The sequence below is a fragment of the Aphidius gifuensis genome, linkage group LG3, assembly GCF_014905175.1.
Source record: "Aphidius gifuensis isolate YNYX2018 linkage group LG3, ASM1490517v1, whole genome shotgun sequence".
Lineage (NCBI taxonomy): Eukaryota > Metazoa > Arthropoda > Insecta > Hymenoptera > Braconidae > Aphidius > Aphidius gifuensis.
Window position 1 is genome coordinate 13,442,303 of NC_057790.1, and position 16,498 is coordinate 13,458,800.

The 16,498-nt window shown below is 31.7% G+C and overlaps 3 protein-coding genes across 5 annotated transcripts; 2 read left to right on the plus strand and 1 right to left on the minus strand.

Annotated features, from left to right (window-relative positions):
• The first annotated feature begins 845 nt into the window (after positions 1 to 845).
• LOC122851999 (ATP-binding cassette sub-family D member 3) lies at positions 846 to 6,183 on the plus strand. 2 transcript variants are annotated; one of them, XM_044151542.1, is made up of 14 exons: positions 846 to 885; positions 1,958 to 1,967; positions 2,088 to 2,226; positions 2,290 to 2,332; positions 2,432 to 2,625; positions 2,717 to 2,786; positions 2,880 to 2,977; positions 3,618 to 3,798; positions 3,891 to 4,103; positions 4,194 to 4,263; positions 4,339 to 4,814; positions 4,903 to 5,181; positions 5,251 to 5,412; positions 5,496 to 6,183. In XM_044151542.1, exons 1-14 carry the CDS (start codon positions 853 to 855, stop codon positions 5,571 to 5,573), a joined length of 2,046 nt encoding a protein of 681 aa, XP_044007477.1. In that variant the 5' UTR covers positions 846 to 852; the 3' UTR covers positions 5,574 to 6,183. The 2 variants fall into 2 exon arrangements, with proteins under 2 accessions (XP_044007477.1, XP_044007478.1); XM_044151543.1 differs by lacking the exon at positions 846 to 885 and having other exon boundaries at positions 1,952 to 2,226; positions 5,496 to 6,182.
• A 3,441-nt stretch (positions 6,184 to 9,624) lies between these two features.
• Positions 9,625 to 12,675, minus strand: LOC122852000. 2 transcript variants are annotated; one of them, XM_044151544.1, is made up of 3 exons: positions 12,349 to 12,675; positions 12,002 to 12,259; positions 9,625 to 11,906 (listed from the first exon to the last, which is right to left on the minus strand). In XM_044151544.1, exons 1-3 carry the CDS (start codon positions 12,436 to 12,438, stop codon positions 9,690 to 9,692), a joined length of 2,565 nt encoding a protein of 854 aa, XP_044007479.1. In that variant the 5' UTR covers positions 12,439 to 12,675; the 3' UTR covers positions 9,625 to 9,689. The 2 variants fall into 2 exon arrangements, with proteins under 2 accessions (XP_044007479.1, XP_044007480.1); XM_044151545.1 differs by lacking the exon at positions 12,349 to 12,675 and having other exon boundaries at positions 12,002 to 12,087; positions 12,191 to 12,259.
• Positions 12,676 to 12,830: 155 nt separating this feature from the next.
• Positions 12,831 to 16,236, plus strand: LOC122852001 (centromere protein C-like). Its single transcript, XM_044151546.1, has 6 exons — positions 12,831 to 13,257; positions 13,332 to 13,471; positions 13,561 to 13,686; positions 13,774 to 14,167; positions 14,239 to 14,295; positions 14,379 to 16,236. Exons 1-6 carry the CDS (start codon positions 13,065 to 13,067, stop codon positions 14,852 to 14,854), a joined length of 1,386 nt encoding a protein of 461 aa, XP_044007481.1. The 5' UTR covers positions 12,831 to 13,064; the 3' UTR covers positions 14,855 to 16,236.
• Positions 16,237 to 16,498: the final 262 nt, after the last annotated feature.

The following is a 16,498-nucleotide window of genomic DNA, read 5'->3' on the forward strand; positions in this document are numbered from 1 at the left end:
ATTATGTTTCAAGGAAATAATGTTGCTTAAATAGAATCTTATAACTCATTCTTTGCTATTATCTTTTTTTCTTTATTACTGCTTTTCCTTGGATCTTTTTGATTTTTTTCACAAATAAAATACATGTAAATTTATTTTTTAATGATACAAATGTCCAAGGAAAAGCAGTAGCTAAGAAAAAGATGTAGCTAAGAAATGAATGTTGCCAAAAAATTATGTTTTAAGGAATTAATGTTGCTTTAATTCTAAATAACTAATTTTTTAAATAAATAAAAATCCCAAGGAAAAATAGTAGCTAAGGAAAAGATGGAGCTAAGGAATTACAGTTGCCAAAGAAATTCTTTTTTAAGCAACATTAATTCCTTAGCTACATCTTTTCCTTAGCTACTGCTTGTTTTTGGAATTTTTATTTATTTAATAAATGAATTACATGTATTTATCGGATAAAAAAAAATTGTAGCACGAAGGTTCCACTTTTATTCGTAGGAGGCGCTGGGAACGCAATGTAAGATACCTCGATGTATGAAACCGATGATGTAAGATACGGTATCTTACATGGTATCTTACACATGTAAGATACCAAGGTATCTTACCTACCCAACACTGCACGTAAGCACTCAATGTCCCTACCCGGCTTCCGTATTATACCGTCGTATTCAGAATAAAAAGATCTAACTGTGTATGTACGAAATTTCAGAACATTCTCATTATATTTCAAAATGAAAGAGTGTTAGCTGCATAACCTCCTTAAGAAGGGGTATAAAAAAGAAGGGACATGTAGTGGAGGTGGAAATCCGCCATGAAAGAATATCCCTAATAAAAATAACAAAATATGTACATAAGCTGCCTCGGATGTACATATATAGTGCTGGGGCCTGCGTTCATGTCCAGCGTTGCCAACCATACCATAATTATGGTATGTTTACCATATTTTGATCTTCCATACCATATACCATAACGACTTTACCATATACCATAATTTAGTTGTAATGCTGATAGTGAGAGAACTTTCAGTAAAATTAACTTGGCTAAAACAAAAATAAGAAATAAATTAGCTGTACCAACAATGCGTGGAATATTATTAGCTAGTCAACATGTTATTTCCAATTGAAATTGCATTAAATTTAAGCCATCCAAAGAAATGCTTTCACGTATGACTACAAGTACTTTATATTATAAACCAAATGTTAAAGAAAAAGAAAATTATATTAATGATGATGATGATGAGTTATCGGGAGTTTTGTTTGATACAAACTAAATATTATAATTAAAAAAAAAATTAAACAATATATATTGGGTGCATTCCTTTAATAAAAAATTTTTTTTCGTTTTGCAATTTCGCCCTGTAATACCGACTAAAACTAAAACAGAAAAACGACAAAGTGATAAATTTCTATGCAATATTCCAGCCTTTACAGTTTACGATAATGTGTGGTATGAGCTATGTGACAATAACAAACAATCACAACAAGTCAATTTTCTATTGATTTCAGTTTGATATAAACATTGAACAGTTATCCATCTAATAATTGAAGCCAAAAATAATGTCATGTGCCAGTACTGCCACTACACGAAACAGCTTTTTCCTATAAAATTTTGGCCGGTATTACAGGGCGAAATTGCAAAACGAAAAAAAATTTTTTATTAAAGGAATGCACCCATTGTTTTTTAATTAAAAATATATTTTACATTAAAGAGTACTAAAATTCATATGATAAAAATTAAAAAAAATTAATATGAAAAATGTCATTATTAATAAATAATTATATTAATAAAAATAAGTAAATATGAATAAATAAATAAATAATAAAAAAAAAAAATTAATTGCATGGTTTCATTTAATTTATTTCAATAAAAAATTTAAAATTTCCTTTTTTACCATAATGGTATCCATTTTACCATATTTTCCCCTCCTTCATACCATATTGCTGTTTTTAGAGTTGGCAACGCTGTTCATGTCAGTTCATGTGAGTTCATGTTGAAAGTTTGCAACTGCGAGTGTAACATACAGTAACATAGATACACATAGTATACAATCTCTAAATTCTAAAACTTCAAATTTATAATTATCAATAATTTTTAATTAGTATTTAGAAAAAGAAATTCGAATATGGCACCGGCAATAAGTAAATTTGTAACGAAACAAAACATTGCCGGAGCATTTGCAATAACAACTTTGATATGGTGGCTTAAAAGAAAAAGAACAAGAAGGATACCTAAATCGAGGTGATTATTAAAAACGTCATTATTTTTGGGCTTAAAGTTGCCTAATTACTGTTAATATTACAGAGCATTGTGGCCGACCAATAATGTTCAATATGTCATCAATGAGGTATGATTATGTGTTTTAATTTTAAATAAAAAAAAAAAGAAAAATACAAAATTTATATAGTCATATGTTTTATGATGAAAAAATTTCTTTTTACTGTAGCAACAAAAGCCAAAGTCTCCATCCAGAGCTCATGTTGATGCTGCATTTTTCCGTCAACTCAAACAACTACTGGTTATTGGAATTCCAAGTCTTTTTTCACTTGAAGCTGGCTTTGTTATTCTCGTAGCAGGATCTCTCGTCGCAAGATCATTATGTGATATTTGGATGATTCGAATGAGTACACTCATCGAAGGGTAAAATAAATGATGGCTTATAAATACATATATATATATATGTATGTTTTTTTTTTCCCTCAACAGCATGTATGTAATAATTTTTTTTCAGGACAATCATTAATATGGATCGTCAATTATTCAAAAAATTATTAATCCATTTTTCGGCTGCATTACCTGTGGTATGTTTTAAAGCTGAATTTTTTTCTAATCCACGATTTCTTTATTTTTCATGACAATAATAGATATGTTATTAAATTTAAAATATTATTTAGATAGCCATCATCAATAACATTCTCAAGTATAGCATTGGGGAAACAAAACTTCGATTAAGAACTAATATTACTCGATATTTATTGGATCAGTATTTAAAGTGAGTTTTAATTATTGATGAAAATAGCAGAAAAATAGAAGAATTTTACTTAAAAAAAAAAAAAAAACTTATTTGTTGATAGTGTTTACCTTGTAGAGATAAAATATTTGGAGAGGGAGTAGAATTTTAATGTATTTAAATTGGCAAGCAGATAAGATAATTTTTTTTTTTTCTTTTCATTTTTATAATTTCAGTTTTCAATCAATTTCAAAATTATTTTACATAATTATTCTACTTATCTGAAAAGAAATTAATGAGTTTTAACTATTTTTTTTTTTTTCATTGATTTTTGAGGTTTCAAATCCACTCTAAAATCAAATTTTTTTGCCTGAAAATGTTAAAAATAGTTCAAAAATGATTTATGTTTTTCATTTCCCTTTAAAAATATGCAATGTCATTATTAAACATTCTAGTCTAAAGTCCATAATATCATTTATCCGATTGGTCTACTCAATAAAGAATTTATACAACTGTGTTAAGCATGACGTGTAAAATATCAGAAATCTACATTCATACATTTAATTACATTTTAAATGATTTTAATAAAATTTAAATAATTTAATATTGTTAAATTAATTATAATATTAATTTTACTGTGATGATTGTTTTGTTGAATTTATTTGATGTTTTATTTTATTAGAGGATTCACTTACTATAAAATGACAAATTTGGATACCCGTATCGCCAATCCAGATCAATTATTGACAACTGATATTGATAAATTTTGTGACAGCTGTACTGATTTGTACAGCAACATTGCCAAACCAATTTTAGATATTGCAATCTATGCTTACAGATTAACTTCGAGCTTGGGTGGAAAAGTATAATTTTCATATAATATTATTAATTTTTTATTTTCAATAACTATGGAAATATTTTTATTCTAAAATAAATAATTTTTGTTTATTTTTAGACTCCTCTTCTTATGATATCGTATCTCATTGTAGCTGGTAGTTTCTTAACGCACATACGAAAACCAATAGCTTCAATGACTGTCAAAGAACAACGTCTTGAAGGTGAATATAGGCATATTAATTCACGTTTAATTACAAACTCTGAAGAAATTGCATTCTATCGGGGTAATAATAGAGAAAAGTTAACTCTACTCTATAGTTTTTATAAACTCGTAAGTTACTGAAAAATATTTGACATTTTTGACTAAATTTAGTAGTAAATGAACAATCACCAACGACATCTAAAAAAAATTAAAATTCAGGTAACTCATCTTCGTGGACTTTTAGAATTCAAAGTAGCCATGGGTGTGATTGATAATTTTATAGGAAAATGTATGTATTAAATGAAAAAATATCTTTTGAAAAAATCAAAGGATAATATTTATAGAATTTTTTTTTTGTTTATAGATGCTGCAACCGTAGTTGGATTTTATGCTGTGAGTATACCATTCTTCCAAAAAAATCATTCACATTTATCAGGTCCAACAGATCATCGTTTCAAGAATTATTATGAAAATGGTCGAATGCTGATAAAAATGGCTGAAGCAATTGGTCGACTTGTGCTTGCTGGTCGTGAAATGACAAGATTAGCTGGTTTTACAGCACGTGTTACAGAAATAAGAAAAGTTCTTGATGATTTAAATGATGGAAAGTACGAAAGAACAATGATGGTTGATTTGAAGACTTCGTCAATTGGTAAACCTGGACAGGGTAAAATTATTGCCAAAGATAATATAATCAGTTTTAATGATGTGCCTCTAGTAACACCAAATGGTGATATTCTTATTGAAAAGTTGAGCTTTGAAGTTAAATCAGGAATGAATGTTCTCGTTTGTGGACCTAATGGTTGTGGTAAAAGTTCACTATTTCGTGTACTTGGCGAGGTTCGTTTTCTAATTATTGAGTTTATGTAAAATCAGTAAAACATTTTTTCTAGATTTTTATTAATTAATATTTATTTTTTAATAACAGCTGTGGCCATTGTGGGGTGGACAGTTGACTAAACCGCCTAGTGGAAAATTATTCTATATTCCTCAACGACCGTACATGACCTTGGGAACGTTACGTGATCAAGTTATTTATCCACATACTCAAGATGAAATGTTGCGACGTGGTCATGCCAAAGATAAAGATCTTCAAGAGTTATTGGACCACGTTCAGCTTGGTCACTTGCTGGAAAGAGAAAATAGCTGGGACACTGTTGCTGACTGGATGGATATATTATCTGGGGGAGAGAAACAACGAATTGCTGTATTTATCAGACTCAATATTTTCATACAATTACTTAATTTTATTTAACTGAACTTTGATGAATTTTAGATGGCAAGATTATTTTATCACAAGCCCCAATTCGCGATTCTTGATGAATGCACCAGTGCAGTTAGTGTTGATGTTGAAGATTCAATGTATAGTTATTGTCGACAAGCAAATATTACATTATTTACTGTGTCACACAGACGATCTTTATGGAAACACCATGAGGTAAATTTTTTTCCTACAATACGCTTTGTATAATTTATCATAGAGAATAAATTACTTATTTATTTATATGTTTTGCAATACAGTATTATCTACTCATGGATGGTCGAGGCTCTTATGTTTTCAAACGAATTGAAACTGATACAGAAGAATTCGGATCATAAATATTTGTCAACTTTGAAAAATTTCATTCCTATATTTTTTATTCATTTATAAAAATTTTACGAGTTATATCGAAGAACATATTCTAATTTTCCTTTCTATTGCTGTATATTAAAGTTTATTTCAACTTGTGTAAATGATAACAAAATAAAAAAATGTCATGTTATATGCATGCAAATAAATGTATGTTACACAAGCGAAAAAAGAATTCCATATTATCTTGACCCACGGATTCGGGTAGTTTAATCGAGGAGCCATTCATACCATGATTTAGTGGCACCACGACTACAAATGTAGTTTCAATGAAGTCAAAATGTAATCGAAACGTACTTAGTCAAAATGACTGTGACTACGATTGACTACATAAGAATACATGCAGCTGTTGACAACAAATGACTACAGTTGAAAAAACTTGTGACTACATATGACTACGTTTTGACTACACTACAGTTGAGCTTGCCAATGTTAATTTCGGGGTAAAGCCAAACACATATAAACATGAAGCGTCCGTGAGGCTTGAAAAAACCGAATTCGAACCGAACGCAAAGGAACGATCCTTCATGTGTTAGTCTTAACCCCGAAATTAACATTGGCAAGCTCAACTGTACAGCTTAATCAAAAGAATTTAATGAAAATAATAATTAAAGTCAATCATTTTTTTCAACACTGATAAATTTTAAACATGAACTTTTTGATTTATCATTGAAAATTAATTGTTACAATAAGAATTATATACTTATATAAAATTTAGATGAAAAGAAATTCTAATATCGAATTCAATTTATCTTTTTGGTAATTATGAATTTATCAATATAAAAATTGCTGTTCATAAAATAAAATTTCTCAGCCATAATCAAATTATATCAGATACCTGATAAATTTAATTATTTACTCGATTTAATTATTCATCTTTTATTGTCGAAATTCTATTTTTTAACCTGATCTTAATTCTATAATTAAGCTAACTTATTTAAATAAATTTTAATTTATCATGTCATATGTAAGTGTTTGTGTGGATGATTTGCTTCTAAAAGCAACGGCCAACGACCGTAGTGTGGAGCGCCCTCGTGGTAGAATACCATCAATCACTTGTTGATACATATAAGGCGTGTGGCCACCACTGAAATATAATAAAACTGGAAGGTGGACTCCTATGCTTAGCCAATGCACGGAGTGTCGCCAGAGATAGCAATTAGTGATGTGCAAATACCGGTATTTTATTTTTGATACCAAATACGGTACAAAATACGGTATTGATACGGTAATTTACCATTCAATACCGTATCAATAATCTGTATGTAAAAATACGGTATCAGTGAAATTTTCGATACCAATACGGTATTTACAACTATAGAGATGTTACTCATGGTATTGAAAAATAAAAAATATATGAACATAACTTGATTTTATTGTATAAATAAAAATAAATACATACGAAGTTATAGATGATAAATAAATTCAATAAATAAATTCAGTAAATAAATTATATAACAAAATTGAAATCTTAAAAAAAAAAATGTTTGTCCTTAAACAAATAAGGTTTTTTTTGAATAAAAAAGTTAGTATTATTGGAAGACGTATTTATATTAATAAATATTCATTGCACTTAAAATGTTTCTTGGTTATTATATCGACTTTTGAAATAATACAAAATACAATGTCAATGTGGAATGTGCAATATAATAAAAACAGCTGAGCAACTGACATTTGACAATAAAATAAAATATCAAATATGGCCGCTATTAATGACCAGCGCCACGGTTAATAATTTAGAAATTATATGAAAAATTTTTTTGCTGGTATTAAAACAGAAAATACCGTATTTTCACCTATATAGTTGTAAAAATACCGTATCGAAAATTTTACTCGTATTTTACGGTATTTACATGGAAAAATCGGTAAAAGGCATATTGGTATGGTATTTCAATTTGATACCAAATACCGTATTTTACCGTATTTAATACCGGTAAAATACCAAATACCGTATCAGTCGACATCACTAATAGCAATATATTGGTTGGCTTTCCCTCTCACTCACGCATGCGCACATTAAATCTTGTACAGTCAACGTCAAAACAAACAAGTACTACACGGTATAAAAGTTACATTATATTTCAGTAGTCTCAACCAATTATAGTTGACGTGACTGTACCGACAAGGACAACAGGCCAACCATTGAGTTTCTCTCTCGGCGACACAAAGTTCGGCTTCCAGTTTTATTATATTTCAGTGGTGGCCACTAGCGGCTTGTAGAGTGGGTATAAGCAGAGTGAAGCCACCGCCCAGGCGCCCAGATAACCACATACCAACAGCGTTGCCAACTCTAAAAACAGCAATATGGTATGAAGTAGGGGAAAATATGGTAAAATGGATACCATTATGGTAAAAAAGGAAATTTTGAATTTTTTATTGAAATAAATTAAATGAAACCATGCAATTAATTTTTTTTTTTTATTATTTATTTATTTAGTCATATTTACTTATTTTTATTAATATAATTATTTATTAATAATGACATTTTTCATATTAATTTTTTTTATCTTTTATCATATGAATTTTAGTACTTTTTAATGTAAAATATATTTTTAATTAAAAAACAATATATATTGTTTAATTTTTTTTTTAATTAAAATATTTAGTTTGTATCAAACGAAACTCCCGATAACTCATCATCATCATCATTAATATAATTTTCTTTAACATTTGGTTTATCATATAAAGTACTTGTAGTCATACGTGAAAGCATTTCTTTGGATTGCTTAAATTTAATGCAATTTCAATTGGAAATAACATGTTGACTAGCTAATAATATTCCACGCATTGTTGGTACAGCTAATTTATTTCTTATTTTCGTTTTAGCCAAGTTAATTTTACTGAAAGTTCTCTCACTATCAGCATTACAACTAAATTATGGTATATGGTAAAGTCGTTATGGTATATGGTACGGAAGATCAAAATATGGTAAACATGCCAAAGTATTATGTTTCAAGGAAATAATTCCTTAGTCACATCAATTCCTTATACCTACTGCTTTTCCTTGGACATTTTTTATTTATTTTATAAATAAAATACATGTAAATTTATTTTTTAAAAATACAAATTTCCAAGGGAAAGCAGTAGCTAAGGAAAAGATGTAGCTAAGGAATTGAGGCTGCCAAAGAATTATGTTTCAAGGAAATAATTCCTTAGTCACATTAATTCCTTAGCTACTGCTTTTCCTTGAACATTTTCTATTTAGTTTATAAATAAAATACATGTAAATTTATTTTCCAAAAATACAAATGTCCAAGGAAAAGCAGTACCCTGGTGGAAAAAATATCCCGCCATATCCCGCCATATCCCGCCAATATCCCGCCATATCCCGCCAATATCCCGTAATTGACCCATTGGTGGGTTATGTATCCCGTCAATATCCCGCAACAATATATTGGCGGGTTATAAATCCCGCCACAAAATTTTGGCGGGTTATAAATCCTGCCACAAAATTTTGGCGGGTTATTTATCCCGCCGACATCCCGCCACAAAATATTGTCAGATTATGTATCCCGCCAACAACCCGCCAATATGCCGTCACAAAACACTGGTGTATGTATACCCCGCCACAAAATATTTTTCTCTAAAAATGCGTAAATGAAATACAAGGAGTGCGTTCCAACACTCAACACCAAAGAGTAACACTACAACCCTGGTAAAAATTCTCTCCGGATTTCTCCGGACTTACTCTAAATTCCTTTGGATTTCTACGTAATTGAGACTACCGGAGATATTTACAGAGTAATCTCCAGACTATTTTCATAATATCTCCGGATATTTTTCGGAATTTTTGCTTGAAAAAAACAAATAAAAAAAAATCGAAAAATCAATAAAAAAACTAGAAATTAGAGTTTACATACGAAAAATGAAAGAAATCCGGAGAAAATCCGAAAAAACTCCGGAATAATATCTCTGATAGTTTCAATTGCGTAAAAAATCCGGAATCGGTCCAGAGAAATTCGGAGAAATTCGGAGAAAATTCGGAGAGATTATTTTTCAGGGAAATAATAACGTTTAAGATAACATTTTGAAACATAATTTATTAAAATACATTTTATCATTTATTTTGTCACATTGAATCTTTATCAATCATCACAACAGCCATAAGGTATGACGATGACATACTCCACTTGTTTTATTTTCGCGTATAAACAAGGTCGATCTAAGTCTGCTGGAGTGAACATTCGAATATTATTCACCGTATGACATTTTTTTATATGGTCGACTATAACATCAGCAGTAGATACAAAAGGATCATTTTCAATTTCAAATATATTGATGAACAATATAACTTCTTCTTGCAATGTAGAAGTTACTTTGAGAATTTTCAATATTTTACCAATTTCACCCGATTTAAGCAAAACTATAGAATCATTTGATTTAGTGCAATAGTTTTCATGGTAAGACGCAGTCACGAATCTTACACTGTTACAAATTAATTTATCGTAAGTCAGGCAACTATTTATATTACGATTCAAAATACGCTGTTCACTAATTGATAAATCATAGTTCTTGCCATTGCCTATTAAAATACAGTCAGCCAATCGGGAGAAGAATTTGAGTTGCTTGCTGAAAATTGAACTACAAAAGTTCTGTACGTGTTGGCTTATTGGTGTTTTTTCGGGGAAGGAACGAATTTTTTGGAATGATAAAAATCTTTGGCTCATTTGTGGTATTAAACGAGCAGGGCTTTGCTTCATATTTAACAAAAATCGGTTTTCATTCTCGAATGAAAAAGTACTATGTGCCCAGAGTGGACCCCAATTGCGTACGCTACGGCAAATATGTAAATGGAGATGTACAACATAATTCATTGAAAGTTTACCGTAAAATTTTTGATAACGGATTACGAACTTGATCAAAAGTTCTTCGGCTTTTTCCAATGATTCTTGGGTAATACTATCTTGTAGCAGTATATTCATTGCTGCTACCAGCATTGCCAAATGATTAAAATTCTCATTTTTTAATAATCCTTTTAAACAAATAAGGGAATACATTATTAGCCAATCTTGCCATTCAGATCCTTTCCAAAGTCGTCTTTCGCTAAGGTTACGTGGTGTCCGTGTGATTATCGTTGGTGGATTGAATTGTAGAAGACGTCGATTAATTTTTGAGAAATGATGGGGAGCGCCGACATAATAATCTTCATTAACTGAGCTTAACAATATGTCAGTAAATTGACGGACTAATCCAAGCAATGTAGCATGCAAATGATCAACAAACATGCCTTCCACCAAATCAAAATGAACTAAATTCATCAAACTGCTTGGTCCCCACACACCATCAATATCTCTTCTGATACCTCTCAGTTCGCAAGCTTCAAGCATAGATATTTTCACAGATGTGCTATTGCGAAGAGGAGGAATATTTTTGGAAATTGTATACTTTCTTTGGCCATCGACTGCCTCAGTCGGATGCAGGCAAAAGGTGCAGCCATAGGTGCCGTTATATTGTTTCATATTAAGCACTTTACACCTTGCAACGCTATCTACAGAACAAACAAGTGGAATTAACTTGCTGGTCACTTCATTATTTCCAAGTTTCCACGTAATTCCAATTGAAGAAAGATCATTTGCTTGGTTGACGAACATTTCCAAGAAAATGTTCATCTTTGGTTCAACTTTATCCACCCAAAGCCCAGATAGTATCATATATTTTTTTCGTTCTTTGGGCGGCAAATCATGCAGCATCATATAGATAGGCCACACAGTAGTTTGCGAAGAATCAGCAGCTGAACAGCCATCGGTATTAAAAGTATACGATAGATTGAAATTATCCTTCAATAATCTGTTTTTTTTGTACATATTACCATCAAAAATATCTTCGATTGCCGATTCATCTTTTTTTATTCGCCTGAATCGGTAGCTCAAATTATCTACAAAGTTTGCATCTTTGAGAAAATGATTGAGTTGATCACGAACGTCAAATTGCAAAAAATACGAGTTGGTATTATGAACATTTATTATGTGACCACAAGAACAATGTATATTATTTTCCAAGTCATTACGTGCACCTAGGTATCGATAACATTCAGGACAATACATATGATAAACACCATTTTTCACGTTTGAAGGAAAATATTTTTGCAAAAAATATTTCGAAGTAGGGACAACTCGGTCATTGAAAATTGTATTTATCATTTTGAGAAGATCGAGAATAGCTTGCCAAGTTAGCGAGTGTCGTAAGCCTAGTGTCATTGCCATTAGCAATACTTCACCACGAGTGCAGTTCAAAAAATTGCACAATAATTGGCCAAGATAGAGATCACTATCAGCTCTTTCATCATCATTATCATCTACTTCCTAAAAATAATAAAACAAAACTTTAGCATAACAGTATTTCATATCAATTCACCTGACTGATAAATAAACAATTAATTATGTGCATTGTAACGTACATTGTGACTTGAATAAGTTGTATTTTCGTCTTCATTCATAGTCGTGTCCATATTGACTGACTCATTTGTGTATCTTGAAGATGAGTCTGTGATCATCGAAATTTCATTATTATATTGCTCTACGTCAATATTAGCGTGATTATTCAGTAAACAGCTATTATTAATGAAATCGTCAGACGATATAGATACCTCGTCAGAGTTATTAGAATTAGGTGAATATGTTATACTGGAATCACTGCTAAATTCATGATTATTTGCCTAAATATATTGAACACAAATGTATGTAAGCAACGCATGTTGAAGTAGGAACATATTATCAAAATAATAAATGGCATGTTTGGACTAACCTGAGCTTCTTTCTTCTTATGGCGATAAACTGTTTTACGGGGGATCAAAGAATTGTTTCTAATGTCTAAGTATTGTTTATACTTCGGCATTTTTTCTGAATTTGTAATTCAAATGTAAGATTTTTGAGTTTTTGTTTTATAGACTTATACTTATGTATGCTTCAATCTGTCATGGCTTGTAGAGTTGTAGCCGGTGTTGGGCTCATTTTATCCGGCCGTATTATACGCCGTATAATATAACGTATTATACGCGTATTGTACGGCTCTTATTTTTGGCTACTGCTTGTTCTTCGTATTTTCATTCATTTAATAATTAAATTGAATGTATTTTATTAAATAAATAAATAAAATTAATACATTTTCATTTTTCTAAAATAAATTACATGTATATATGCAGCGCCACCATATTATACGTTTTATCCGGTTTTATTCGTATAATACGCGTATTATACGAAACGCGTATAATATTCCAAAAAACTAAAAAAGCCCAACACTGCTTGTAGTCTTTGATAGCCTTCTTGGTCTTCTTGTTTTACACTCAATCAAACAGAATTACATAAACCTTACCAACTTAGTTACCTCAAAAACTTGTTTTTTTGATGAAGTCTTATTTAGACATTGTCATAAAAAAAACTGTTGCAACGTAATAATAGAATAATTACAATAATCAAAGCAATATAATAGTGTCATGTCGGATTTATAGTTTTCTTTTGACAATGAGTTTTGCCTACGTATTTGTTCATCGTCAAACTCCAGCCAATTCACGTCGAATCGTCAGAACAGAAAATATATTGAAGTTTGACACAGATTCTTTTGTGTGTGAAGACAAAGTTAAACGATCACAACAGATCTATTCACTATCGATATCTGATGGTAAATTAGCAACTTGTCAGGTGCTAGCCATTGCAGGTAAATTTACATTTATTTTTTAATTTTTATTTGAAATCAGTAAAATTGAATGCTTCTTATTTTTTCTTTTCAAGACAATGCGGTTGATATCGAGAAGCTGAGTCAATCTAAGCGTTTTCATGTTCCAAAATTGAGTGTTTCTATAGTGGATCAATTTGCTGAAAAGTCGTCATCTGACACATCGGATAGTGAAAAAGAAAAACAAAAACGCAAGGTAATTTTTTTGATTTTATTTGCATATCTGAACCTAGTTTACCTGTACAACAATATACTATGATCTTATTTATGATGTAACTGGTTTAGAGACATAAAAAAGAACAAGCCAAATCATCAAAAGAAGCTGAGAAAGAAATTACTAAAAAGTATAAAAGGATTAATAGCGTATATGATGACAGTGACAACAACTCATTAGAAGACGAAGATTATGAGGTAGAACCAACACTAGCAATAATAGTTTTATATCTGAATTGTATTATTTAGTTGTTATAATCGTTTTTTTTTTCAACACTAATTAAGGCAGAGGGAAGTGAAGTATTATCTCCTATCAGGCCTAGTACTGTATGGGCAGAGCCTTATATTGATAATCCGGTTTTTTCATCATCGGTTATAAAAAATCAAGAAGCAACTCATAAAACTGGCAAGGTTAGTCGTCTCATTTCACCTGTTAAAACAGTAAATCAGTCGGCACCTAGTATTAGTAAAAAATTAGTATATGATGAAAATACCGAAAATTCAAACTCTAAGACATCAAGTATGTCAAACAAGGTTCAGACAGAAGAATTATTAAAAGCTCAAAATGAAGCCAAGTCGTGGAAAAAAAAATATTTTGATCTTCTTGACTCTCAAGCATATCCTCTCACAGAAAGAACTGGTCAAAAGCTGATTGATCTTCTTGAACAATCATCTTCAGGTACGAATCTTTCATAAACTCGATAATACTTTATTTATAATTTCTTATCATTAATTTTCATCGGATTTCAGAGGTCAACGAATCAAACAATGTATCATCTAGAAAAAAAAGCGAAAATGAAGTATCAGGTAAAATTACGCATGGAAATAGAAAGCAGTTTTCGTTTTTTCATCCATACTTGTGCGAATGAAAAGAATTTCATTTTTTTCAGTTTCACGTTGTGCAGAAAATGAACCAGCTCGTGTTGTACCTGATGATGATGATGATGATGACAATAAAACAATTGTAAAGGAGTTATTGTCGAAATCTTTCAGAAATGCTGGGGAATGTGCCAAGTCAATAACAAGACATTTATGGACAGATGAGGAGTTGGAAACTCGAGTTGTCCGTAGGGTCAAAGGGAATAATAAAAAAATTTTAACACCTTCGAAAACCGTAAGAGCTAGAAACATATTTCGCAAGTGGCTAAAAGCTAAAGATTACGGAAAAGATGCTCGAAATATGGAGATGAATAGTCTAAGTGGCTACATGGGTCGGGTCATAGAAAATGTTGCGCGCAGTAAGAAGAGACAACTCGAAAAGAAAGAAGTGGAAAATCCAGATGCGGGTGGCGAAAAAGATGTCGAGGACTTAGAAATAAACAGGCAGGTTGATCCACTCTTAGATGCCATCTTGAAGCGTAAATAAATAAAGACTTACATGTATTATTATATAAATATTCAATTTAAATTTATCATTCTATGGAACATCATTTTGTAGAACATAATGATGAAATGTAAACAAATATACTATAAAATTACTGTGCAAATTGTTCTACCTTTTTCCAAAATGATCCATTGTTTTGTGGCATGATATTTTCAAAACAAGCAAGATATGGTGAAACCGACCAAAGAACCCGGCGACAGTTTTAATATTTTTAGGCCACGTTTCCATGAATTCATAAATGATGGCACATATACTAGTGCAAAGCATTGTGTCCGTGTAATTTTTATGTTTGGTCGCGATCGAGAAAAAAAATAAAGATAGACAGCAACACAACAACAGTTTAGAATAATCTTGAAATTATATTTAAATATACTAAATCATTGTTGTTGTTGTTGACTAACCTTATTTTTTTTCTCTTTTTTTTCCCGATCGCAACCGAACATAAAAATTTTATGGACACAATGCTTTGCACTAGTATATGTGCCATCGTTATGAATTCATGGAAACGCGGCCTAAAAATATTAAATCGGTTGCCGGGTTCTTTGGCCGATTTCACCATATATAACCGACTAATGACCCACCAAGAAAGCATTGGCGGTTACCATATATTGTGGCGGGATAGTGGCGGGATATTGGCGGGATACATTACCCACCAAGGGAGCATTGGCGGTTACCATATATTGTGGCGGGATACATTACCCACCAAGGAAGCATTGGCGGTTACCATATATTGTGGCGGGATATTGGCGGGATATTGGCGGGATACATAACCCACCAAGGGAGCATTGGCGGTTACCATATATTGTAGCGGGATATTGGCGGGATATTGGCGGGATACATAACCCACCAAGGAAGCATTGGCGGTTACCATATATTGTGGCGGGATATTGGCGGGATACATAACCCACCAAGGAAGCATTGGCGGTTACCATATATTGTGGCGGGATAGTGGCGGGATACATTACCCACCAAGGAAGCATTGGCGGTTACCATATATTGTGGCGGGATATTGGCGGGATATTGGCGGGATACATAACCCACCAAGGGAGTATTGGCGGTTACCATATATTGTGGCGGGATATTGGCGGGATATTGGCGGGATACATAACCCACCAAGGGAGCATTGGCGGTTACCATATATTGTGGCGGGATATTGGCGGGATACATAACCCACCAAGGGAGCATTGGCGGTTACCATATATTGTGGCGGGATAGTGGCGGGATATTGGCGGGATACATAACCCGCCAAGGAAGCATTGGCGGTTACCATATATTGTGGCGGGATATTGGCGGGATATTGGCGGGATACATAACCCACCAATGGGTCAATTACGGGATATGCCGGGATATTTGGCGGGATATTGGCGGGATATTGGCGGGATATTTTTTCCACCAGGGTAGCTAAGGAGAAGATGTAGCTAAGGAATTGAGGCTGCCAAAGAATTATGTTTCGAGGAAATAATCCCTTAGTCACATCAATTCCTTAGCTACATCTTTTCCTCAACTACTGCTTTTCCTTGGACATTGTTTATTTTTTTTATAAATAAAATACATGTACATTTATTTTATAAAAATACAAATGTCCAAGGGAAAGCAGTAGCTAAGAAAAAGATGTAGCTAAGGAAT